The sequence below is a fragment of the Bidens hawaiensis genome, unplaced genomic scaffold (assembly GCF_021521415.1).
Source record: "Bidens hawaiensis isolate Kalapana, Puna unplaced genomic scaffold, B.hawaiensis_p1.1 tig00017162_1, whole genome shotgun sequence".
In the NCBI taxonomy this organism is placed as follows: domain Eukaryota; kingdom Viridiplantae; phylum Streptophyta; class Magnoliopsida; order Asterales; family Asteraceae; genus Bidens; species Bidens hawaiensis.
The window spans coordinates 300,070-327,460 of NW_027492597.1; the positions used below are offsets into that span (position 1 = coordinate 300,070).

Here is a 27,391-nt window from a genome sequence, read left to right on the forward strand (position 1 = left end):
GATCACCATGGTCTTTCATAATATCATATTTTCACTATTCACCCGCGTAACAAGTCTCATTTGAACCCCAAACTTAATAGATGATAAACATAATATTCATCAACATGACACATAAACTATCTTAGTTCGAATCATATAACTAAAACGAATTCATGTTTTTCTTTTTTCCATGTGATTCCATAGTAAAAAGTTGTATAAACATTGCCGTGGAGGGCATTTAGTTAAGAACTAGTGGTATGTTGAGAACCACATAATTCACTTGTACATAGTGCTTTAAATATGATACACAAACGGTTGTGTAACACCCCATTCTTCTCTTCAGCCACTTTAATTATCTTCAATGCATTTTGTAGGAACAAGTTACGCGTCATATGTAGAGATGCACAAACTAGTTTAAAACCTAAAACCGGTTTGGTTCGGTCAACAAAAGTCAAAACCAGTTCATGATCGTTTCGGCTTGGGTTGAAACCAATGTTCTTGATCGGTTTCGGTGGTGAGAATTGCAAACCGATTCTAAACATATGGTTGTTTGCGCCACGTTCACCTGAGCCCGTTATAGTCCGCTAGCCATCTTCACTTTTTGACTATCGTGTCCACTAGCCGGCTCGCGTCAGCTGCTGAAGCCATCCCGTCGTGGTGTGCACCAACCAGGTCGCTCGCCTAGTTCACCCACGGATGTGTTGGATGCTCATAACATAGAGTCTAATTGGTTTCAAACCAGTTCGGTTTTGATTCCATTTTCAGGTTTTGTTTCCCACCTATAGTCGCACGTTTCCTAGAAATATATTTGTTTGTATACGGAAAACCCAACAAGAAACATGACACATTGAAAGTTATCTCTAGGGCTATAATAATTCTATAAATAACCAATTTCATTTTCATCAGTCTACCATACCTCACTAACTTACACCTACACAACAATGCCCCTAAATCGTTGATCTAACGCCTCAAATCCATCCAACAATAATAATCTATCTATCTGCTTTCAATTTAACAGATCTCTGATTGCAATGGCGAAAACCAGACCAGGCAAGCGAGACTTGGACTCCTACACCATCAGAGGCACCAATAAAGTCGTCAGAGGTACTACACACACGATGAACCTTTATTATTGCTCTAATTTGTTTATTCTGCTTCAGATTTGGTTTCTAGATTTCGAAATCGACTGTTTTAGGATCTAGGGTTTAGATTATACAAAAGCCCTAATTTATGTCAGATTTCGTAAATACTCTGAGCATCACTGCATGCATTTACATCTATTCTGGATTGTTTGCTTGCTGTCCTTGGTTATATGTTTGTGTGTGTAAAGTTAGGGTTGGAACTGTTTAAAAGGTGAAATGGTATATGTCGTATCAGAGAGAATGTATTATTTAGGGTTTATTGTTATGTTATTACCATTATCAGAAGATATCTTTAGTTAGGGTTTACTGTTATGTTATTACTATAATTAGAAGATATGATTTGATTAGTTTCCTTTATAATCTCTCTATTTGATATTAGAGTTTTAGGGTTATTATTGCCTTATCTAATAGTTTGTGTATGTGAAGTTCATTTTCAACTGTTTAAAGGCTCATTGTATTTGTTTGGGTTAGAGAGAATATATCAGTCAGGATTTGTTGTTATATCATTATGATAATAATGTTACATGATTTGATTAGTTTCCTATGTAAAGAGAGTTTTCATTCTTGTATATGATATTAGAGCTCTAGGGTTCTTGTCTTCTTTCTCTTTTTACCCCTCTCTAAAAGTATGTGTGTAAAGTTCATTTTGGAAAAGGGTTGAATAGGATCATTAATGCATACAGACACACACATCCTAGCAATGTTGTGCATTCAGATGAATGGACTGGGGACTCCTGCATTCATGACTAGTTGTGTTAGGCTGCTCTAGATAATCTATTTTTAGTGTGAATTCATATAACTTGGTCTATTATACCCTAGTGCAAGTGATTTCTTTGATACAATTCATCAAAAACTAGATGCATCTACATAGAATCTAGTATGCACATGCATAAATGTTAAAGAGGTAAATGATAACCAACTTTGATATTATCTTAATTTGAGTAATTGTCTTTATTTTCACCCTTAAAAATCCAGAGACGTTCAAAAACTTTAACAAGAACACTAAAGCATTCCATAATTTTGATTTTGGGTAATCGTCCTTGTTATCACTATAAATTGACATTTTTTAAAGTTGGCTAAATTTTTATATGTTAAAATAAAACTAGTTATCCAAAACATAATTAAAGTTTGTTACCTATTTAATATTTATTTGAATTATCTCTAAAAGAATTTGTTATGCTCAAAACTTGAATGATAATCTTGGATCCACACTATTTCACTTTCATTTATGAGAAACATTCATTATTGTTCATAAACATGTGATGTGCATCACATAGTTATCAGTTAGCACGGTTCATTAGTGTTTTCTTCTATACATCTTTATTTACATTATTATACAATAACGTTATGTTTTCATATGGTTTTGAAGTTGGAGATTCTGTGTTGATGAGATCATCCGAGAACGAAAAATCCCCATACGTGGCTCGTGTCGAGAGTATTGAGGCTGACGTTAAGGGAAATGTGAAGGTCCGAGTTAGATGGTATTACCGTCCCGAAGAATCAATCGGAGGAAGAAGACAATTTCATGGAATAAAAGAGCTATTTTTATCCGATCATTATGATACTCAAAGTGCTCATACAATTGAAGACAAATGTATTGTTCATACTTTCAAGAATTACACCAAGCTTGAAGACGTGGGACCCGAGGACTACTTTTGTCGGTTTGAGTATAAGGCTGCAACCGGAGGGTTCACTCCTGACCGTGTTGCTGTGTATGCTTTGACTTTTGTTGACTGATATAAGTTCTTTTATGGTGTGTGACTTTTGATTATTGTTTCATAAATTCTGATTTGATTTTGAAGGTATTGCAAGTGTGAGATGCCGTATAACCCTGATGACTTGATGGTACAATGTGAAGCTTGCAAAGACTGGTATGTAAATTGCATTTCAAAAATCAATGTTTAGTTTTCAACTTAAAACTCCAAGCCGTTGGTGAGCTTAGAGGAGCTTGAGCCTAAAAATCAGCTTGCTTAATACATGAGCTTGAGCCCAAGCTTCATTTATTAAGTTTGAGCTGGCTCTCAAGCCTAAACGAGCCAATTTATGTAGTTTTTATTTAATATATCAAATATGCGTTCATATAATAAATTAATTATCAATATACAGAAAATAATGATGCAAATAATTAAATAAGGCATATTATGTTATATACAAAAGCTATAATTAAAAATTATATAAAAAGTAATTATAAATGTTTAAAAAATAGTTTAATAAATAATACATGAGTCAAGCCCGAGCTGAGCTCGATCCTGAAAAATAATAAATTAATTATTATCGGCTCTGTGTGCCTCATGCTTTTTAAAACCAACTATTTTCAACAACTGTTTTTGTGTTTATGGATATACTAGTTTCAAGCAATTCTGGGATGAATTTTACCGTAGCATAATAGTTTGATTGGACTTTTGATTTGCAGGTATCATCCTGCTTGTTTAAACATGACTATCGAACAAGCAAAGCAGCTAGACAGCTTTATGTGTCATGAGTGTTTATCGTTAGATGGTAAGAGACCTCATAGTAAGAGTTCTGCATCTGCCCCAGCCAATGGCAAGGTATGATAGTATTTTCGATTATTATAGTTCAAACCGAGACCAATTTATTGTATAGTTTCGTGGTTTTTTGTCAAATATGTGGGGGGTGATAAGATGATGTTGTTTTTCAGGTGGAAAACAAACGCCAAAAGAGGTGAATATGTTTAAGGTGCTTGAAGATGGTTGTACCATGTGTTATGGGTGTTGTACAGTACGGATTATCTTGCTCACGCCCTAGCTAAAATAATCTTGTAGTTTTAACTTTATTGAAGTGTGTCTTTAACTCATCGCCTCGTAATTTGAGAATTCTTATGTTTCAACTTCAAAGTATGGTGGTTTTGAATCTTAGGACATGATGATAAGAATACGAAAGTATTTAGGTCTAAGGTGAGGCAATGTAACCTACTTATTAAAACAGCCTTTCAATGAAATCTTAGTGGTAAAAGTGGTAACGTTTGTCAAAAACTCATAACATGCCAAAAATATACACATTTGATTAAGATGATTAGTGTCAAAAGTTTATATACCAAATTAAAAATATCATATGTATTTTTATTTTATTCGTGTATAAAATATCAAACCTCTAACTTGTACGTAATAAAAATGTGCAACTAGATCATGAATTCTCAATCCAATATCGGTGGCTTTGTTATTTTGTTATTTGTAGGATTTGTTTCTCTGACTTGGACGTAATAAAAATTTGTGTAAGATCATGAATTCTCAATCCAATACCAATGGCTTTGTTATTTATAGGATTTGATGAGTACAATTGCTGTGTTTGTGGTAAATGAATTGATTGGCAGTAATCAAGTTGTAAACATAAGGTTTAAAGAGGCAAAGGCAAGTCAACTTGAACATAACAAGTTAACCAGACTACTATAGGTTCAAATGATAAAAAAATGGTTATTGCTAATAACTGGTTACAGATCTTAACCAGCTTTTGAGTGGAAAAAACACTAACCGTTGTAGCAAGCTAGATTTGGTTAACGACTGGTTAACATTATTGAAATTAACCAGTTTTGTTGTTCATATGTTCAAATCTTAGATTGACCCCTAACAAACAGCTAATATCGGTTATAATCCGGTTTCTCTTTTACCAATTAGTTTTGGTTTCGGATTGATTTTGATTCGGTTAACTAGCTAGGATTTGCACCTCTACATTTGACTAAACAAATCAGTTCAAACACCAATATGTTCCGAGATCAAGTCTTTGTGAAATAAAATTAAGTTTGAATATATACTCCTTTACAGTTTTACTAACCTAAACTAAATAAACGTGACGTATAAATAATAATTTAAATTACAATTAATAAGTTATCATAAATCCTGAGACGACCCTAATCCGAATCTGATAGTTAATAATTAAAATGGCAATTCAACACAAGAGCTCCGATCAGCCATGGATCCTTGAGGCATCGACGTTCGTGACGCTTGTCTTGATCGCAATTCACGTCCTTGCATTGGTACCTCGTCAATTTTAAACTTTTTTCGTTCATTGGATCCAATTAGATCACTAATTTCTTGAAGGTTTTTTTTCCATTGAAGGTTTTTGCGATTTATAAATTAGCGACGGCGAAACAGCCACAGGGAAAACCAGAGAAATTGAAGAAAGTTAATTAGGGATTTCATGTATGCAGTAAGTATTATTATTATTATTGAATAAGCAACCACAAATTTCAATTACTGTTGTTTTTTCATATGTTTTTCATTGGGCATGTATGGTGTTCGATGAAATGCCTCATAGAAACATTTTGGGTTTTAGTATAATTCTGTTATGATTCTTAGCTTGATTATTCTTCACTCTAACCTGTTTGATGAGCGTTTCGTACTGTCGTGTTCGAGTTAACAATCAAACGGTTTGTTTTCGGTTGAACCATTTTGTTATCCATACTGACCTGGCAATCTGTTTAACTCGCTTTAATTAAACATGTCGACCTTTTACACTCGATTAACACATTTACAAATTTATTACTCCTCAGCACTCGTTTGAAACATATAGATAAATAAGTTAGCCGGTCATGTTTGAGTTACGCATTTAGTCTCTCCAGTTTCAGTTATGCTTCCAATTATAAGCTTTCGTTAATCAATCGAAAACGACAACTCGAAGAGTTATTACATTGATAATTTGCGGTATTTGATGTTTCTCTTCAACCGCAAATCTCAAGATTTGCGTTTCGAAATTCTAAAACTCAAGTGCTTCAAATTACCTGGTCATTTATGAGATGTTTGTCAAATCTCATAAACACTGGTTATTTTGTATTCTATTATTCAATCTCATATTTTACTTGATTGAAATGCTTTGTGGTTTTGTGAGTTTGACAGTAACTTCTGGCATAAACTTTGCCAAGGTTTGTTGAAGGGCCTCTAAGATCTGCACTTAAATGTCTACACTAATTAGGTACATGTTGTCTACACTGACCAGCATGAAGTTTATGTTTATCGAATCCGGCAAATGCACTTATTGTATAAGTCGAACAACTCATATACTAGACCAAGTGAAAGACAACTAAGCTGTTCAACAAATGATTAAATTTACAATGATGGTGTTTGAACTTGGCTTATATATCGACTACGTGTGATCACAAAGGACATGCCGCCTAATGGTATTATTGTATCAAAGTGTAAGAAAATACGTCTCCTGACTCTCCTTATGAGACTGAGAGTTCAAGTCTAATTGTAGACAAATGAATGAATGATGTAATATGAAGATAAAAGTATGTGCTCTTCAAATGTTTCATACAACTTATTTGGGTTGAAGCTGCCAGCAACTCATTGGTGATCAAGGTTTGCATGGTGCATATGCGTGAGGGAAACAATATTGGCTTCTAAAAATATACTCTTTCTAAGATCATACCTAAATGTTGTTTCATTGCAACAACCTACGGATAATTTCTTGTTTCTTTGTTCCTAAAACAACCGGGTGTGATTTAAATGTTGCTTTTCGAAGCCCCTCCACCGTGACACGTCAGCGTCACGTAAGCACCGGAGGGCATCGAAGCCCGCCCCACTATGGTTTAATGCCCCATCCGCGCCCCTATATATATATATATGCATATGTATATGTGTGTGAGAGGGGGACCCACAATCACCATGCATCGTGCCCATCGTTTGGACGACCCTTGGGTCCGCGCCCCACCACCAAGGGCGTCCCTTGGTGGTGTTCCGCGCCCAAGGGCGCCCGGCACATTACCTGACCACGCCCCATAGCAGGTGGTCTTAAAACACTTCGAATCAATTTCCCCATATATATTCTTACAACAATATATAGCTTGACACCTTGACTCTTAAAAATCACATTTATAAAGACCCATCATTATTAGAAGAACGATCAATTTTGTAAAGTCTTTAATTCAGAATTTCCAATAAAAAAATCACTTTTATAAAAAAATATCATTTTATAAATATGAGTCACATTATTTTATGTGAAGCCGTAAGAATTATATAAACCATAATTCACATGGATGACCCGTATAAAGTTGACCTAGGGGCATAAAATATCCCCACCTAGATTCCACTATAGAATAAATAAAATTTAAACCAACAAAATATATGATGAAAAATAAACTCAAAAATAGCACGAAACAAATCATTTGCATAGTTATCACTGTGTTTCAACTTTAGTGGATTTGAAAATATACTGCCCTCCGTTTTGACTCCATTGAATCGTATCATATATATGAGGAAAAAGTGCTCTCATGTTATTACACCTGTAATGGTTTCGTAACTTTCGTGAGAGGGGGTGTGCCCCTGATACCAGTAACGAATCTAGAAGAAAAAAGTTAAAAAGTAGCGCAAGTTATAAATTTTTGTTCAGTGGTAGCCGGTACATAAAAAGAAAAATAAAAAAAATTACACTAAAATATCATTCACCGACAATAGAGGTGAAAAAACCGGGTATTTTCAAGAACCGGAACCGGTGTTTCGGGTATGGTCAACAAAAGTCAAAATTGTATCGGATAGGAATCGCTTCCGGGTATAGTCGGGTATTTGACCAGGTTTTTCGGCCTTTTTTCGGGTTTCGGGTAGGATAGGGTCGGGTTTTGACTCGGAATTTTCAGTTTCGCGTACGGCTCCGGGGAGACACCCGATACCAGTTCGTACGCGCGGGTCAGGTACGGTAGGAACTGGTTACGGGTATTTTGTGCACCTCTAGGCGACATAATATCAACGTTTGAATATCATTTTCAAAACTTGAGGGTAACTCTTGTAACTTCTGTTATAGATAAAATTATAATTAGCAATTAGTAGTATCCATTTCTCACCTTCACTCCACAAATCACAAAAGCTCATCAATGGCGGAACAGAGAGAACCACTGATTACAACAATCAACAAGTCAAAGTCAAACTACTGGATCATCAACACTCTGGAATCCACAACCTTCTCATGGATCTTCATCGGCCAATCCAATCCCAATTCAAACCCTTGGAAATCAGCTATTTCGTGGCTAATCTTCTTCATCTTTACAATCGGAGTTCCGATACTGTCACATATTGTATACCAATGCAATGATTGTGATGACGACCATCGCCGGCCGTTCGATTTGATCGTGCAGCTGTCGTTATCGGTTTGTGCAACTCTTTCGTTTCTTAATTTGTCAACGTTTGCTCGGAAGTACGGTCTCCGGCGGTTTCTGTTTCTCGATAAGTTGCCGGATGTTAGCGTTAAAGTCCGGGATGGATATTCCGATCAGCTTCATGTAAGTTTCCTATTAAAATCATTTTATTTAATTGCGGCTCATTTTATTACTTTTATCATAATATCAATATATAATAATAGTATATTAATAATAAAAAAAAAGAGATTACTCTATATAATATAGAGTGTTAATCAAGTTTTAAAATTGTTTTAATTAAGTAATTAAAGTTTTTTTTTGTCTAATTATATATATTTTACCTGAATAATAGGTTATGTAGTTTTTTTTTAATTTTTAAATAGTTTAACATTATAAAAACTGTTTTTAAAATGAGAAAAATAATTTTTAAATTGTGAAAAATTGCAAAAGAAAAAAATCTTTTTTTTTGCAAGTTGTAGTTTTTTTTTCACAATTCAATTTTTTTTTCTCTATTTTTACTAAATTTGTCACTTTTAAAAAAAAATTTCAATGTCAAACTATTTTAAAAAAACCCTACATAACTTGTTATTCATGAAAAATATATAGAATTAGAATAAAAAAGAAACTTTAGTTACCTGATTGAAACAAAAGATTTTATGGGTGACATAATTAAACAAATTTCAAAATCTGATTACGATTCTATATGAATAATCCAAAAAGAAAAATACTAAAATAAAATTATTTAGACTTGTGAGCTAGCTAACTTTATCTCGATATGTGAAGTTTGACTTGAGCTTGTTTGTTAAACGAGCCTTAATAAAGCTCGAACTTAGGCTCAATTAAGCTCGGCTCAAATCGAGGTTTTAGCAAACTAGTTTCTAGTATGTCACGAACAGTTTGGCTCATTTACTCCATTAGGCGTCACCCTAACTCAACCTAAACATGACTTGTGTAACCTATTTGTTTAAACGAGTTAAATAAAAATATAAATAGGTTGGTGAGTTGTAAGTGATTTGTAATGAAGCTGTAAACATGTTATTTATATAATAAATAGGTTAAACCAGTTGTAAACAGGGTGCGTTCGTGTTAAAAGGGTCGTAACGTGTTGGAACTTGGAAGGTAGGTTGGGTGAGGTGAACGTTGACCGGTGGGATTAAGCCATCTGTTTCTCCTTTTATTTAATGAGCCACTTGCGTTACCTCAAACGAACCAAATTAGTACACGATGAGGATGCTATCAAATATAAAATGTTGGAATATTTCTTTTTCAAATCAAAGTTTAAAACAGACCAGTCAGATTTATTTAATTAAAGAAATAAGGAGGATTCTATTAACTTTTTTGTTAAAGTTGTTCTTTATAATTTTTTTTTAAATATGTTATTTCTTTATTTTTTTAAACATTTTTTTTTAGAATTTCTCTTTTTTAAACAGCTTAACGTTTCAACCAGCGGTGCTTGCCCCAATGACCAGGAATATGATGGATGAACCGGATGTCTTGGGTTCGAATCCTGATTCCGACCGGATTTTACCAGAGCATTAAAACCTGTCGTGCCTTCGGGCGGGGTGAGCCAACTGGGTTTTACCGGGAACGCCAAGCCAAACTCGGATGCCAACGTGGATCCCGATCATGTCAACATAGTTGGCTTGAGTGGGGTAGCGGGGCGTGACGCGTTCGCACAGTGAAATAGCTTAACTGTGAAAGTCACTGTTCGAAAAAAAAACAGCTTAACGTTTCATAACAATAATTTAAAAAATGATTGATTTGGGTCACCTAAATGTTGCCATCTATATGATATAAGTTGGAAATCAGGCTAAAAAACACGAGCATGGAATTTGATCTCAACTAAGATCGACACTTTCTGTTTATTCAACACAAAGTACATAGTTCTAATCTATTTATATTAATATATTTCTAAACATATTAGGACTCAAAACTCCTAACTTCTAGACTAGATAAACTTGCAAATTGATTAATAAATTTGATTAAACCAAATTAGCATACTAATAAATTGATCATATCTCTTGACTCTTACCAATTAGGATTAACTTTCAATTGACTACATGACTGTTTATAAATGGATCATATCTCTTAGCAATTTGATCAAACTATTTAGTTCGGGTAAAATAAGTTATTGACTACATGACTGTTTATATATGCAGAGATCAATGAAGCTACTGTGTTCATTCATTATTCCATGTTTTCTTGCTGACTGTGTTTACAAGATCTGGTGGTTCAGTTCTGTTGGAAATCAAATACCTTACATTTCCAATATTTACATAAGCCACACATTAGCTTGTGCTCTGCTTTTGTCCTCTTGGTTATACAGAACATCACTCTTCTTTCTTGTGTGTGTGCTGTTCAAGTTAACATGCGGGTTACAAATACTTAGGTTTCAGGATTTTGCTAAAGTGTTCGAGAGACAAGCCGATGTGGGGTCTATCTTGAAAGAACACCTTGCCATTAGAAGAACTCTTCGTGTTATTAGCCGCAGGTTTCGTGTGTTTATTTTGTCGACTTTGGTTCTTGTTACCGCCAGTCAGTTTGCTTCCCTGCTTGTTACAACTAAGTCCGGGTCGCTTGTTAATGTTTCCACTGCCGGAGAACTTGCGGTATGTTTATTTATTTATCTGAATATTTGTGGTTAGTTAGAGCTGGCAAAACATAAACACGTTTAATAAGCGTGTTACATGATACGACACATTTAACATGATTATTGACATGACTCAGCTAACACGGTTAATAAATATAGGACGTAAGTAATATGATAAAATAAAAGTTACAAAAAGTTATAATGCAAAAAATGTATAATGAACTACCTTAACTATTTTTCTTTTGAACAGCATAAATTACATTAGTTGGTATCATTTTGAATAATGGGTCTTAAACGTGTCATGTTGACCTGTTAATCCATTTAACACGATTATTTAAACGTGTTATTCGTGTCATATACAGGTTAAGTGGGTTTAACCCTTTTTTTTTAACAACGGGTTTAACCCATTTAGACACATTTTTATTTGTGCCGGCCCGTTTATGACCGAATACGTTTCACTCAAACCCTAGCCCGTTTAACTTTGTGTTGAGTCATGTTGTATTAACAGGTCGTTTCATAATTTGTCAACTATAAATTTAAAGTTATTATTGATGTGTTTATTACTCTACCTATATCGGAACCAAATGGGCAACATTCAAAAGTTTTGATCATAATGTAAACAAATTGAATGGCCCGGCCGGGCTGATCAAACAGGTTGAAAGTCAACTTGGTTCCATCCAAAAGGCATAATCCTTGTACACTGTTTTAATTTTTAACTTCAATTAACATCATCATCATAATAAGTTTGGGTTTTGACTTTTGATTATGTTGCAGCTTTGCTCATTGACCCTTGTGAGTGGTTTATGTATATGCTTACGCAGCGCTGCAAAGATTACACACAAAGCTCAATCTGTGACGAGTTTGGGAGCCAAATGGCACACGTGTGCCACCATTGACTCGTTTGAGAATGTGGGTCCCGCCGAGGAGACCCCCGTGGCTAGCGCTAATAACCATTTCAATGCACATATGGATTCAGACATGGATGAAGGAGAGGAAGATGAGTTGGACAATACGAAACTGGTTCCGGTTTTTAAGGACACAATATCATACCAGAAGAGACAAGCTTTAGGTGAGAAACTCGGCTCGTTTATTATTATTTAACAAATTTTTATATACATTCATAGTTGTTTATATTTATAATTTTATATATTATAGTTATATATTATTATTTTTATTATGTAATATATATATTTATATTAAATTTAAAATATTATATTCATATAAATAATAGGCAAGCGGGCCTACATGAGCTCGGTATATGAAGCTGTGGCTCGGGATCGTTTACTAAACTAGCTTATTTTTAGGCTCAAGCTCGTTTAAACCCGACCTTATTCGAGCTTTTAGTGAGCTGATCTCTAATAGCTCACGAGTAGGGGTGTAAACGAGCCAAGCGAGCTCGATCTCGGCTTGGTTCGAGCTCTCTTTCTAAAGCTCGAACATGGCTCATGTTAGTTTTTCAAGCTCGAGCTCGGTCTTGGCTCGTTTATGTAATAATTTATTTATACATTATAATTATTTTTGTATATATATACTATAGTTTTTAAATTTTTATAAATAACATAATATATATTATATAGTCTTTTATCATAATTTTATACATATGTGTTAAATATATTAAACAAATATATGTTAAATATATATAATAGCCTCATTTAGGCTCGCAAGCCGGCTCAAGCTCGGGTTAACAAGCTTATTTTTAGGCTCGAGCTCGTTTTTGCTTGGCTTTATTCGAGCTTTTAGCGAGCCTATCTTGAGTAGCTCGAATCATTTACGACCCAATCCACTTGAGGCTCGACTTGTTTAAACAGTGAAGTCAAGAAGTCTACACAGTGCCAAGCTCAAGCCCAACTGAATTATGAAACTTGAAGCTACTCAAGATGGAAGTGCATAAAACCTCCTAAATGGCTATATAAGAAAAACAAAAGTTGGGCTCTTTTTTTCAGCCATCTAGTTCTAATAACGTTCAGTAAATTTTAGTAGTTGATAAAAAAACATTTTCACGTCGAAACAACCCAATCCGACCTGACCTGTTATCCCACCTGACTGTTATGTGTTTTTTTTGGTTTCGTGCAGCGACTTATTTTGAGAACAGCAGATCTGGGATCGCTGTGTTTGGATTCATGTTGGACAGAATGTCACTGCGCATGATCTTCGCGGTTGAAATGTCACTCACTCTTTGGTTGCTTAAGAAAACAATCAATTTCTCTTAAACAGTGTTTCTACGGTTCTATCTAAAATGCTAAGTTATCGCCACGGTCGCGGAATAATTGAAATTTTGATATATTGTCTGCTTGGCCTCCTGTTTATGGTACACATTGGCATGCTACAATATGTCAAGTAACCGAAGTTGTCATCTTGTATTTAAGATTTCGCCTTGTTGCCATGTGGACTATGGGATCGTGCTTGGTGTTCTAGGATTAGAGAGATCTGAGGTGTCGTGTAGGAATACTAATGCTAGAGTTTTGTATTTATTAATTGTTTTGCGTATTTGTTTGTATACTTGTATTTACATATATTTTCTCTTTGTAAATGTCAGCCTACCAATTAGACATGTCATGGTATGAGTCGTGTGACATATTGAGTGATAAGAAATCAAGTCCATCCCGTCAAATATAACCATAAGAGATCGATTAAGAGGGGACATAGTGGAGTCGGGAAAAACATGGGAAACAAAAAGTGTTGAGTGGGAAAAACCACTCCGGTTTTCCCACTCCAGATCTCACCGAAAATTGGAGAAAAATTCATGTTTATTCCCTACTTCATTTTTCTAACTTTTGACCATTTAAGAATGCTCACATTAACGTTAAAAAATAATAAGTTAAACAAAGTATTTGAATCCTAAATAATATAACTCAATTTAGTATATTTTTTCTACACATTTCTACTCACTTAACTCTGTATTCTCCCCTTCAATCTATATTCTTTAATAAAAAACTACAAGTTTTGTCGCTTGGCACTCTCACATTAAATCTCACACTTTTTAACAAATTTATAATAGTAATAAAATAATAGTTACCATTCTCAAAAGTTACGCTTCAAAATTTGTTAATTTAATTTTTACTTCCTATTTTTTTTCAAACATTTGATATTTATAATTATATTTTACTTTAAAATTGTTTTAATAACTATTGTATAGCGACTGTATTAATAATAGTGTTTAACGGGTTTATTGTTTCTTGTATACTGATTATTTATTAAATATTGTATTTTCAAGAACTACTCGTGTGATACACGAGTCTCAAACTAGTACAATTAATATTCAATGGATATCAATTCAACATAATTTCTAACCATAAATCCAAACAACCTTGTGAACCAAAAAGACAATGTTAACCAAGTGAGCTTACACAATGGTTAATGTAAATCGTGGATGATCGAGGAAGCAACATTGGTGATGGTGTGGGTAGACACCGTCAATGCTCCAAATAATGGTCACAATCTTCTATCCTGGTTATATATCAGTAACAATTTTCATACTTGTATGGGCCAGAATAGGTATCGTTCCATTGATAAGAAGTTGGCTAAACGGATGTTGATGCACCACAAAGCCGGAAAGTTTAACATGATATATCGATGCACCATAATGAATCAACCTATTGACTAGACCGAAAAAACAAGTTGTGAATCCACATAAATAACAGAGAAATCTAAAAATCCGTACAATGAACATCCGTTTTATTAAATTCCGTTCTTTTCGATTTGAAACCGAACCGATGTAAAATTTTGTTTCGGTTCAGTTAGACAATTTAAGTCTCTTGGGTTTTGGGTTTCCTAATTTGACAAAGAAATAATAGGTCCGTCCAAAAGTATTACTGTTAGTATGTCAGTTATCTTAGTAGTTATTAGTACCCAACGTTTACAATAATGTTGTAGGAACGTGTTGAATGCGAACAGAAAATTGTTAGACGTCGTCATCATGATAAAATATTAAACTGGGTCTCTCAATAATAACGATTCAATTAGTTGATTACAAGCCCTAATTTGACCAGAAACTGAAGAAGCACGTACTTGATCACCAGTACAATGGACTAATCAAAGATCGGTAGACGATTCGAAGGCAAAGTAACAATCGTTACAGCTTCAACTCAAGGTATCGGTTTCAGTATCGCTCACCGCCTCGGTTTAGAAGGCGCCTCCGTCGTCATCTCCTCTCGCCGTCAGGTTATTCAATTTCCACTCCACTCACCTCTTGTAATAATATGAATTGAACTTCAATTTCTAAAGCTAATTGAAGTTAATTAATGTTTCTGAACGTAATTCTTATATGCTTCTTTGCTTGCTTGTGTATATGCGTTGAAATGAAACTCAATTGTTTGTGTTTTTGTCTGATCTACAATTACAAACACAATCTGTTTTTACCCGTTGAAATTAGGGGTGTAAACGAGCGGAGTTTCGAGCTCTTTTTCTAAAGCTCGAGCTTGGATCGTTTATTATTTATTACTTAGTTTATATACACTTTTAATTATATTTATATATTTTGAGAAAAATCGTATACATGCCTAAGCTCCAGTTAAGCTCGTGTGCAGTAACTTAAACGAGCCAAAGCCCAGCTTGAGCTCGGCTATGCGGTGTGAAGCTAATACATAGACGTTGAAAAGAGTTAAAACGAAAAAATACACTAGGCTCGTTAAGAATCAACGAGCCTAAATTATCTTATCATACAAGCTCGAGCTTGGGCTCGATAAGTAAAGGAGATTTATTTGAGGCTCTGGCTGGGCTCGTTTGCAGTTGCACCCTTGGTTGAAATGAAGCTCAGTTTGTTTCTGATTCGAAAACAGAAATTTAGGGTTACATGTTCGGCTAGTTTGTTTTTCTGAATGTGAATGGAATGTAATTCTGATCTGTTTCTTTGTTTACTTTTTATACGAGTCGAAATGATCGAATTGATGTTGAAGATGAAATTTTATTTTGTTTTAGAAAAATGTTGATGAGGCAGTGGAGAAGCTTAAGGAATAAGGAATTGAAGTGTTTGGGTTAGTATGTCATGTTTCTAATGCGCAACAGAGGAAGAATCTCATTGATCAGACTGTTCAGGTGAGGATGAACTTTGAACTGTATGTGATTGTGCTTTTTCTGAGGTTTGCTAAATTCGGGGAAGAATCATGTGTTGTTTTCAGCTGTTTAAACGAGTTCATGTGTGTTTCTTGATATGATGTATCCCTGGTATCATTTTTCCATTTGATTATGATCATAGGATTTCTGTAATTATCTATATGTTTCAAATGATATTGAATTTAGGGGTTTGGATTTAGTCTAAACCGGTCCGGGTCAGTTTCAGGTTGACCTGTGGCCACGCTTAGCTTAATGGGTCGTTTTTGACTCAGCCTAATGGATCTGCGGTTGACCTTTTTAACCCGTTTATTTATATAAACTTTTAGAAATGTGATTTTTTTTAAGCTAAATGAGTATTTTGTGTTTAAGTTTAAAAGATAAAAGAGATATAAGCATCAGCTTTATGGTTTAAACGTGATTATTATTTTATACATTTGTATTTTTGTTATAAATTTTTAATCCTAGTGTGTTAATATTAATATGCGAAAAATTTAGAATAATTTGTTTTAGGGTTAAACGGTGCGTGTCTGTGTCATTCCGTGAAAACTCATGTTGCGTTTGGGTTTATGACACGATTTTGAGTTCGTTTCGTGTTCGGGTTTGACCTGCCAATCCGTGAACACGACCCATTTAACACCCTACTTAAAATTTGAATGCACCAATAACTTATTGGTTATGGTTGATCATGTAGCTTTTTTCTGTGCCTATTGTTGTAGAAATACGGGAAAATAGATGTAGTAGTGTCAAATGCTGCTGCTAATCCCTCAGTTGACCCGATTCTTAAAATGCAAGAATCTGCACTTGACAAGCTTTGGGAGATCAATGTTAAAACCTCTATACTGCTTCTTCAGGTAAGCCTTGTTATTATTATAAAATATTAATCTTTAAAATCAAGAAATATGAGTCAGTAATCTTGCAATCTGGATTCTTAAACAGGATGCATCCCTGCACTTGTCAAAAGGTTCATCAATTGTTTTCATTTCCTCTATCAGCGCTTTCCAACCCCCAGCTGGCTTGGCGATGTATGGCGTCACAAAGACTGCTCTTCTCGGTCTTACCAAGGTACCAATGCACGTTATTTACCATCTTCCATGATAAATCGAGTCAAAAAATAAAATATATAATTTTAGTTTCTTTTATTTTGGTGCTCGTCTAGGCTCTTGCAACTGAGTTGGCCCCACATACTCGTGTGAACTGTGTCGCTCCTGGATTTGTACCTACACACTTTGCTTCATACATTACCAACAACAAGACCATTGTAAGTGTCTTTGTTCCTTGAATAATATACTTGCAAAATTTTCATGTTTGAACTTTAACAAAATGTCTAAAATACCCTTGTAGAGGAAGTCTCTGGAAGATCAGACATCGCTCAAAAGGCTTGGGACGACAGAAGACATGGCCACAGCCACTGCCTTCTTGGCTTCTGATGATGCTTCGTATATAACCGGTGAGACAATTGTAGTTGCCGGAGGAACACCTTCAAGGTTATAGATGTCTTTTGGGTCGCCTTTGACTTCAAAGTCCAGAGATTTTAATTTCTCGTGGTTGTTTTTATTAAGGTTTCTCCTGGCTTCTATTCTACATAAGCAGTACTGAATAATTATCGTTAAATTGACATTTCTACTTATAATCTATAATCTATATACCATCACTTTAATAGTTATGGATCTATGCTAATTGGTTGTTTGCATTAGGGTTTCTCATCGGCTTCTATTCTACATAAATAAACTGATAAAACGTCGCTTATTGACATTTTTTACTTATAATCTCTATACTAATTGGTTGTTTGTATTAGGGTTTAAGGTTTAGAGTTTCTCTTGGCTTCTAATTTACATGGTCAATATTAAATAAAATATTGTGTATTGACATTTTTACTAGTAATCTCTATACCATCACTCTAAATCTCTAATACTTATGGATGTATGCTAAGGACTAGTTTTACCACAAATATGGGCATTAAGACATTTGTAATCCGTATTTTGGACACACGCACACAATTATAACGTCAATAGTTTGTAAGCATCCATACTATTTATGACACCCAACCACCATCTGTGGATACTAGCATACAACTTAAAATATATGGCAGTATTTAAAACCAACGCAATGGACATAGAAGCTTAATAATACTTCGATCATAAATTCTCAAAATTTTAAAATGTGTATAACAAAATGATGTATATATTATTATAAAGTAAATACAGATCTTGTTATTTATTAATGGTTAGAAATGATTTTATTACGTGTTCCGGTCGATTTTGTAAAAAAAAAAGAAAAGAAACTATGTGTAATATTCATGACAATCTTAAGAAAATTGATAGGTTACAAAGTATAACTGTATAAGTGCAAAATTTATGATGAACTTGGGAATAACTTTTACCTGATTCCTAAGAAGACTTAAAGAACTGATTTGGGCTTGAAATAGACTAAAACATGGACTTACTGATTTGGGCTTGAAATCTGTTTTAGACCTTGTGTTGGTGAATTAAGATACAAAAATAAACATTAAAAAAAAAAACTATTTTCAATGATAAGTTATCATAAGTAATAAGCTATTTTTGGCTAGGCCTTCTCCTTTTTGTGTAATAAAAGATACCTCTAAAAAGTACTATGATGATTATTATTATTTATATTTTGAACATCAAATTTCTTAGTTCCTTTCCTGGATTTACACCCAAAAGTATTTAGAAGACTTTGCATTTGCCATTACAACACCAATTTACCTCGGGATACCTAATAAGATGATTAATTGTGGAGTTTGAAATTGTTTGCAATTTGGTCAAAAGATATCATAAAACGTTCAAACACTTTCATAACTATATGTTGGCCCAACCTAGTGGGCGTTTGGTACCCATTGTGCAACTCTGAAGTTCCATTTTCAACTTTCAAGAGTCTTTAAAAAGTCATTCTTACAACTTATATATTCTAAATTAATATGGTTATACACATAACTCTAACTACATTTTCAACAATATTAAGACTTCATACTATTGAAACTTAATCCAGGGCATTTTGACCCATTAACAACATAAATATTAGCAACTTCTTGTCAACCAAATAGGTTAATTATCAATATCTTAATCAACAATTTGAGAGTAACACATCAAGATCTTTAACCCGTTACAACATACTAGCACTAGCATTGTGGAAACTTGTGACTCTCATTAAATCATTCACTAGTGTTTTATAACATTAAACTTCAAACTTGAATCATCATTCAACCATCCGATTCATATTTAACATTTATCACATTATAATCTTGTGACTTTTATCAACCGCCACTAGTGTATATGTTCAAAAACTACATGATCACATTAACCACCTTGTGAATCATGTTTACAACGCGGGTCACATGCAACCATGTGACTCTTAGTCTTTTAGGGATTTTAAGTCAACGTTTATTCAAACTTCATCTTTTATTCTATCATCTCTTCAACACATAAGTATTTTAGTCTAAACTCAACACTTTGGTAACACATGATGATATTTATATATTATTACTACATATAACTTCATAAACTAGAGTACGAAAATTACTCACAAATCTTGAAAATTCGAAGTTTTGAATGGCTTACCTTTTGTAATTCCTAGATTGAGGAGGAACGCGGGCTTAAGCCCTTGATTTAAAATTTTGAATTCGTTAACTAATCGAACCCTACTTCTTTGATTTTTTCTACTGGTCGATTCTTACCACCACCAACACACATTATGTACATTTCCTTGAATCCGCTAGAGTTGATTTATTTTTCCTAGCCACCAATGCTTGAGTGGTGACTATTATTGTTTGAAAATAACATCCGTGGTAAACAATGGTCCCAACTGCCACCGGCATACAATAAGTACCGGTACACCATGACATGACACAACCTCATTAAGATATGATACATATACATCAAACATTGCTAATGACAATATAAGGCTGAAACATCAAGCACGGCACCTTTTTTATAGGTGTTGGCAAGTCACTACAATATAACAAAATCAACCAACATTACTAACTACTCTAATAGATATAAACACTTAAAATCATCATATTATCAAAAGGTACTGACATAAGATGAAAGGAGAAAAATACTGTTAAGAGAAAGTTTCCAAAAGACAACCATTTCAACACTAAACTTCCAAACACTTACAATTAAGGAACTCTAAAGCAAATACTCTAAATCTAAAAAAGAAGTTTGACTTGGATTCATTCCATACGGTTTTAGTTTACTCGAAATCTTCAAAATCACTAGGCAAAGTCAATACCCGAACCTATAACCTTCGAAAGACGGTTAAAAATGCATTCTCATGTTGTCACCATATGCCAAAGGATTTGTTTTAGGTGCGTTCTTGACTTCTTCCATTAGCTTCGAAAGATAAGAGTAAACATTGCCTGCTTATATCCCCTTCATCTAGTCCTGATTTATACTACAAAACACACAAACTAAAGCAAAGAGTATAAGAAAAAAAATCCAGCATATTGTAATCAATATAGATCTTCAAAAGGCGTTGAAATTAAAAATATGCAATTCAAAACGGGGCTAGCGGCACAACTTGTTGTCTGTTTGCCTTCCATTTCAATGTAAACACTACTTTAATGAATGATTAAAGTCGTTCAAATATTCAGTAATGAAAAGTTTGTTTATTTACGAAGTATCTAAAATACTACTTAATTTTAAAATGACTTTTCTTAACTTAAAAATGTTGTAAATTTTTTGGATAATTTACTTGTTTTATTCACAGTACCTTTCTGTCATGATAAAACAATTTAGCCACACCATTCACATAAGAATTTGATGGAAAGCATAGTGTCTTACCATGTAAAACAACGATAACAATGGCTACGCATTCTCCGGAGTCACTGCGGCTTTGATCCTTTCAACAGTGCACTTAATAAGACTATTAACCGTCGCAACCGAACCTAGAGATAGTTTTGCTGTAGGAACCGAATCAACCAGAATCTGAAACGCAACAGTCAGTAAAGATCCACCCGTTCCAACCTCTACAATCCTTCCACCTTGATGTTTTCCTGGTCCATCAGGAAGTATAGCAAAACCAGATGGTAGTAAAGCCACGTAGTCAGGGTCGCCGCCATTTAACACCACGTTCATTGCTGCAATATCCACTGGAGCGTAGATAACATAAGAACCCGTTGAAATGCTTGAACTCTCTTGAAGGATAAGCATGTTTCCCTGGCTCGAATTCGAACTCTAGAACACGATATAAATAAAAATCAACAGTATAGTACATTATAGGGACACATATTCGGACCATTTTATTATTTAAATGGAATTTAATCTTACGTTTACTCGTAGAAGTGAGACGCAGTTGCCTGGATCCTGACCATTGGCGATATGTGCCATTTCTTGAACCAGTCCACCATTAGAAAGAATGTCCCACTGCATTTATGTGTGCAACATAGAACCGATTAATAAGAGATGGTTATTTATTCGTTTGTGGATGTGAACACAAAATTATTATAGGAACATATATTTTGAGATTTGTGAAATAAAACTATTTATATTTGATGTTTATTGTTACCTCACTCCTCGAGTTTTCATCACGAAGAAAGTCAAAAACTCGTTTTGGTGGAACAGGAATCCAAAACGATGTGGCAGCACTTAGCACGATACCAGGAGGCCTGCCCGGATCATCCACGCTCTTTCTAGTCATAACACGGACATCATCTGCTCCACTACCCGATAAGGTTGTCCATGCGTGAGTAGTCGAAGCTCCAACTCCGCTACAAAAACTCAAAACCATTCTCTCGGAGAGTTTCAACATACTCTTTCGTCCTTCAAGAGTTGTTATAACTGTCCAAACATTAATAATCATTATCACGCTCATAGATCAAATACAAATGTATTTGTACCGTGTTAATTCAAGTCTTAATTAAGAAAATGAGAAAAAAAAACTAGAAATAACATATTACATGTGATAATTTCGGTCCATTTACTTATAAATTGGTCTATTTAAATGGGTCAAAAGGGTGAAACAAAATATTAGCTGAAAATGAAACATTTTAAATGGCTAGTTCTACAAGTTAAAGGTTTATAAATCGTTTTAATACAACAATTACGTTACAATCAAAATAATATCAATCTTATAATTATATTTGAGATGGCAACTATATAAAAAAATTGGACTTTTGGACTAATTAATGGATTTTAACTGCTCTATGTATTAATACAATTTTTACCTCCATGATCACCTGCAGGAATATTATTAGCCATTGCACTTGCAAGCCTTTCACATTGCCTATCAAGTGTTGCGACCCATCGTCTTGCCCCAAATGCTAAACCAGAGTTCACTAGCAACCGATAAATATCATGAACGGCTCTATCATCAACTTCGACATGTTCAACCCACGTAACCTTACATAAAGAAAACCAAAACAAGGACTCTAAATGTTAGATGCTTTTCTTTGTCATATTCAGTAACATAGCCATATAAAATAGTTAACGAAAGTTTTTAAATGTTTTTGCCTAAAATTAAATGTTTTAACAGAATTCCCCACAGTAAATATGTATTTAGTATCTATTAATTAAACACTTTGGCATGTCCTTCTAGTAAAAATCAACACAATATAGAACTTGGAATAATGTTCACCTTTGAGTACCCATTGGGAAGTTCTTGAATTAAACAACCAGATGGCCTTCTTCTAGATCTTGAAATCGCGGAAGAGCGTAAGTTGTCCAAAGATACATCGACGACAGCCCAGGTCCCGTCGGGGTGTTGTTTACAGTACCTAACAAAATAGTATTCTCTGGTTGGGACAAATGGTGAAGGAACTTGATACTCGGCTGTCATCTGTAAAATACGCATCGAGTTAACTATGCTTTCTTAAATACACTCCCTTTTAAACATATATCTTTATTTTTTCTAATCTCCTATGCAATAATTTTATTTTACTTAATTTTTCTATTCTTAGACTTGAGATATAAACAAATAATAGCTTTTACCACTTGTAAGGCTCCATTGTAGTTTCCAGCCACTCCAGTTGAAAGCACTTCTAGAGTCATTGCTCTTGAAACAATCCCGGCAAACACATTCGACCATTGATTCTGCAAAATCATGATCAGATGTAAAAGTTTATATAACCTAACTCAATTCACATGAATCAAAATTTCAACACAAGTAGTCTTTTCCCATACCACATCCATTAAAATCTCCACAATATTGATATGACTCATGATGACAACTATGGATTCCCTTGAAGCTTCTGATCTCAACTGCTTTGGTCCAATGCCTCTTGGAAAGGTTTGTGAGTATTCTTCTTCATTTAAGGTCTCCGATGAGTTATCAGAGCTTCCAAACCACAAAGGCTCACCAGACTGGGCCATTCTAAGCAGCTCTTCCATCGCTGCAACAGCTAGTTCGACTATAACTGGCTTGTCAGCCTCACTGGGACCTGAAACTGACCGGAGAAGGCTGCTGGTCCCAAACACATCGTCTACCATTGCAGGTTGTGAACTAAAACTGGCTATTGGTAGGTCAAGAGAGCGTGTTGGTCCGTTGTGTGAGAGATTCGGGTAAGATAGTAATGGCTTGCCAACATATTTTGCTGCTATTGCTGATATCCTATCAATCTGTTGAAATCATAAGAAACAAAATCACCTTTTTAGACCACTATAGTTGGATTTTCATTTTAAATAGACCAGCATTTTGAAGAAACAGTAAAAGAAATTATATTATTGAGAATAATTACTACTTAACACATGCCCTTTTTCCTTTGCTTATAAATTCTTGTTCAAGTGAGGGTATAAACATATAAACATATATGACACACTCCTCGGTGCATAAAAAAGCCCGCATTTAGATTGTAGAGACAATACAAGAAATTTACAATAGCATTTTTAGAAGCAAAAATCAACGATTTAAAAGGCTGATTACTTGTTTCCAGAAACAACAAACTAAAAAACCTTCAGATTTACGGATTTAAAGGTTTGCAAAATTTACTTCTTCGCGAAGACGAGCATTTTCGATTCTAAGTTGTTGTTCGTCAAATGACATCTCCCCAAGGGCCGCAGGGCCACCACAATTGGGACAAGTAGCATTGGTCAAGGCTTCTTTGTATCGTAGGTTATCCATTCGTAGCTTTTCATTTTCATTCCTCAATTGTGAGTTCTCGTTGCGTTCATGTTGAGCCTAAATTAACAAACAAAATGCACAACTTAAGCAGCTAGTTAAGTTTAATATTCTTGAAACACATAGTTAACATTGTACAAGACTGTAACCAGCCAACAGCCTTGAGTTCAAATGATCATAAAAGAGCCTCTTAAACTACTAGTCTGTGAGCTCAATACTATAGTTATAACTTTAATTAAAAAATTGTTTAAATGTTCATCTGTTATTGGAAATAATAAGCTTAGGAGAGGCTAAACCAATTAAAATCAATTATACATTTTAAATTTACCAATCTGATCATTAAAGAGTATCACCAAATTGATTGTGTATTAATTGGCTCATAGTATAGAACACAAAACTTTACCAAGCACGTGAAAATAAAGCTAGTTTAAGACAAAAATTTCTCTAAGTTTACAAATTAAATGGACAAGCAATCGCCCGGTGTGTACCTTCATTTGAGTTCTTTTGTTTTGAAACCAAAACTTGACTTGCAAAGGCTCTAAAGTTAATCTTCTTCCAAGTTCCTTTCTTTGTTTATCATCTGGATGTGGACATTCTTTGAAAAATCTACATTCAACAGAGTACATGTACATAAAAGTTAACCTCAAAACCATAAAAACCATTATGGGTTAAACAAAACTACCAGAAAATGGAATTGATCTAATAAACTTACGACTCAAGTTCTTGTATTTGATGTTGGGTGTGACGATGGAAACGTTTCTTCTTGTTGGGACGTTGATTGGGATCTTGGTCATCGCCGGAGGGAGCTTCCATTATATCGGTGCCGGATTTGCTTTCATAGTCTTCATCTCTAAGCATATCAAGCTCATGCTCTGAGCTCTTGTGGCTCATATCAAAAAGAGGATGGTGACTCTCAAACATGTTGGGTTGGAACATTTTCCTTAACTCTTTACACTCCTAATAAATAATGGCTTTAATTACTTGATGTTTGTTATTCAAAATAATCCACAAGTAAAATACTAAATGACAAATTTTTAATTTTGAATTCCAAAAATGTAAAGAAGACTGAAACTATAATTATAATAATAATAATTCTCCTTTGAATATAAACTTAATAAAGTGAAAGAGTCCAAAAAACTACTTTAATCTTACATATATTTAAAATCAATAAATAATAATTTTATCAAACTAGTAACTGTTTGGGAAAAAAACAATTTATTAAAGTTTTACAAAAGAATAATAACAATAAAAGTAATAATAATAACAATAATAAGAACCACAAATTAGCATGTAATTCAATATAAATCAAAGATAAACTTGTAATAAACAATTAATTATGAGAATAAATATACGAATAACTAAAAGCGTGAACTTGAAATTGAAAGATCAGTCAAATGAAACATTTAATAGAGAAAACGAAAGAAAATCATATTTTGTCTTGTATTGATGATGGTATTTGAGCATAGGTATTAGACATTAATTTTCATATTAAATATACTTATAACATGTATTAAATTAGTTATTTTAATATTAAAGAGAAAGAAGACATAAGAAATAAGGTTTGGGTTATCGATAATTTACAGACGTAGTAAACGATAATTTATTGGAGGTCAACAAATCTCTATCTTCTTTGAAAAAAGAAGTCAACTTTAAAAGCATAAAAGCTTAAGCATATATAACTCATCTTCCTCCACAGACAACAAAGATTATAAAAGAAGTTTGCCGTTTAAAAAAAAATACTTTAGATGTTTAAAGAACTAAAAAACTGTCACCACTTTATATATATTTATGAATGTAAAAAATAAAAAAGTTAATCAGATTATTGAAATAAAATTACAAACCGCCATATGGGTAGTGAAATTTTATAACTATTTTCCTGAAATCCGATCTGGTCTCAACAAAAATTTATTTTTAAAGACAATTTATAAATAAAACTGTAACTGCAAATGAGTTTCTTTTAACTTTATGATTGTGGTTTGTAAATACAAACATGAAAATTAACAAAGATAAACTCATACTTAATCACCAAGAAATTCTTTATTGCGGGATAAATAAAATTGAATGAATCAAAATTTTTTGTTTTGATCTTAAACAACATAAGAAACATCATAGTATATATATCGAGAAATTAGATATACATGTGTTTATACATATTCAGAAACCCTAGCAAACCACTAACTTTTCTCTCTCTAAAAAGACTTTTTTTTATGGATTTGCTCCTGGTTTATTTTTTGGTAAACAAAAATCAAATCACTTAATAAATTGGAAAGTGTAAAGAAACATAAATCAGAATTTTTTGGCTTTGTAACATATGGAATTTGAAAGACTTCTTTTGTTCCATAATAAAAATAAAAATTTCAAGAAGCCTTGGAAAGAAAGAAATCTTTAAAGTCTTATCAATTTCATAGAATAATAAACCCAACACAATTGAGAAGGGTTGTATGGTAACTTACTGATATATATTTAGTCTTGGTTTGGCTGGTTTTTTAAGATCAAAAGATTCAGGCAAAAGAATCAACTGGAAAATACTTCTAGGAGAGTAAAATTGTGGTTTTCATGCTTGTTAATTTCCATTGAAGCTACCTGTATTTTTCTTGTGAATAGAATTTAAGAAGAATGAAGAGAGAGAGAGAGAGACAAGGGAAAGGAACAGGTGGAGAATTGAAGAGATGAGAGGGGGAGATAGAGAGGAGTAAATGCAGTGTATAGAAAGGATGCAATTGCATTTATGGGGAGAGAGAGAGAGAGAGAGACTTATTGCAAGCTGGTGTTCAGACTTTGTATGATCTCTTCAAACACACCGTGTGTAATGTGTATAACCAAAAATTTTTTATGGGTGTAAATCGTGTTAGGTTGGCAAGTTAAGTATTGAATCGTTCAATCCGAACATTAGCCGTTTTTTACTGGTGCCAAAAACGTTAATCCTAACCCACACACGCTAAAACATGGTATGTTTGACCCATTTATATAAGCGGTGTCAAACCGCTTGACATATAATAATCGTGTATGTGTTGGTTGTTTGATAGTCTCTTAATGATTCTATTATAATGCTACCTCTGAACTAATCAGAGGTAGAATGCGTTTTGTTTACTTAAAATGCACATTTTAATGGTTTATGGAGTCTCTTAATGAGTAAGTTTTAAAAACATGTTGACTGATTAAGAGAGGACCTCTTAGTTGGTCATGTTTCTTAATACCTCATCACAAAAGGTTGCAAAATAGCCATTGAATCGATTGGGTTGGAAAAAATAGGTTAAACATGTCATAAATGGGTTTAGGGCCGGCTCTAGGGGCTGGCTAGTCAACGCCCCCCGGCCTGACATCCTCGCTAGGCCCGAAATTTAAAAAAAATAAAAAAAATATGTTCTTTTTTATGAAAAAACAATATATATAACACCTTGTTTGGTCTAGTGGCAAATGAGTATGATTCTCAACAAAAATATTGTGGGTTCTAATCTCGTTTGATACATGTTATAT

General features: G+C 33.9%; 4 protein-coding genes and 1 long non-coding RNA gene across 8 annotated transcripts; 4 read left to right on the forward strand and 1 right to left on the reverse strand.

Moving 5' to 3' along the window:
• The first annotated feature begins 914 nt into the window (after positions 1-914).
• Positions 915-3,988, forward strand: LOC143553266 (chromatin remodeling protein EBS-like). The gene is made up of 5 exons (XM_077043292.1): positions 915-1,083; positions 2,491-2,833; positions 2,924-2,992; positions 3,535-3,670; positions 3,781-3,988. The coding sequence occupies exons 1-5, from the start codon at positions 1,011-1,013 to the stop codon at positions 3,805-3,807; spliced, it is 648 nt and encodes a 215-aa protein (XP_076899407.1). The 5' UTR covers positions 915-1,010; the 3' UTR covers positions 3,808-3,988.
• Positions 3,989-4,972: 984 nt separating this feature from the next.
• On the forward strand, positions 4,973-5,433 carry LOC143553267 (uncharacterized). Its single transcript, XR_013138804.1, has 2 exons — positions 4,973-5,112; positions 5,195-5,433. It is a non-coding gene; the product is annotated as an uncharacterized LOC143553267 (long non-coding RNA).
• A 2,738-nt stretch (positions 5,434-8,171) lies between these two features.
• Positions 8,172-13,040, forward strand: LOC143553268 (uncharacterized). The gene is made up of 4 exons (XM_077043293.1): positions 8,172-8,346; positions 10,362-10,811; positions 11,567-11,861; positions 12,866-13,040. The coding sequence occupies exons 2-4, from the start codon at positions 10,368-10,370 to the stop codon at positions 13,000-13,002; spliced, it is 876 nt and encodes a 291-aa protein (XP_076899408.1). The 5' UTR covers positions 8,172-8,346; positions 10,362-10,367; the 3' UTR covers positions 13,003-13,040.
• Positions 13,041-14,763: 1,723 nt separating this feature from the next.
• On the forward strand, positions 14,764-17,501 carry LOC143553270 (tropinone reductase-like 3). The gene is made up of 6 exons (XM_077043294.1): positions 14,764-14,953; positions 15,710-15,826; positions 16,561-16,695; positions 16,781-16,906; positions 17,001-17,102; positions 17,186-17,501. The coding sequence occupies exons 3-6, from the start codon at positions 16,630-16,632 to the stop codon at positions 17,333-17,335; spliced, it is 444 nt and encodes a 147-aa protein (XP_076899409.1). The 5' UTR covers positions 14,764-14,953; positions 15,710-15,826; positions 16,561-16,629; the 3' UTR covers positions 17,336-17,501.
• Positions 17,502-19,842: 2,341 nt separating this feature from the next.
• On the reverse strand, positions 19,843-26,787 carry LOC143553293 (homeobox-leucine zipper protein MERISTEM L1-like). Of its 4 annotated transcripts, none has more exons than XM_077043317.1 (12): positions 26,368-26,787; positions 24,627-24,871; positions 24,403-24,520; positions 23,786-23,974; positions 22,981-23,415; positions 22,789-22,890; positions 22,436-22,636; positions 22,026-22,200; positions 21,368-21,639; positions 21,136-21,225; positions 20,644-21,036; positions 19,843-20,270 (listed from the first exon to the last, which is right to left on the reverse strand). In XM_077043317.1, the coding sequence occupies exons 2-11, from the start codon at positions 24,848-24,850 to the stop codon at positions 20,668-20,670; spliced, it is 2,175 nt and encodes a 724-aa protein (XP_076899432.1). In that variant the 5' UTR covers positions 24,851-24,871; positions 26,368-26,787; the 3' UTR covers positions 19,843-20,270; positions 20,644-20,667. The 4 variants fall into 4 exon arrangements, with proteins under 4 accessions (XP_076899432.1, XP_076899431.1, XP_076899434.1 ...); XM_077043316.1 differs by having other exon boundaries at positions 19,843-20,254; positions 21,130-21,225; XM_077043319.1 differs by having other exon boundaries at positions 19,844-20,270; positions 21,130-21,225; positions 22,038-22,200; positions 26,368-26,786.
• Between the last annotated feature and the right edge of the window lie 604 nt (positions 26,788-27,391).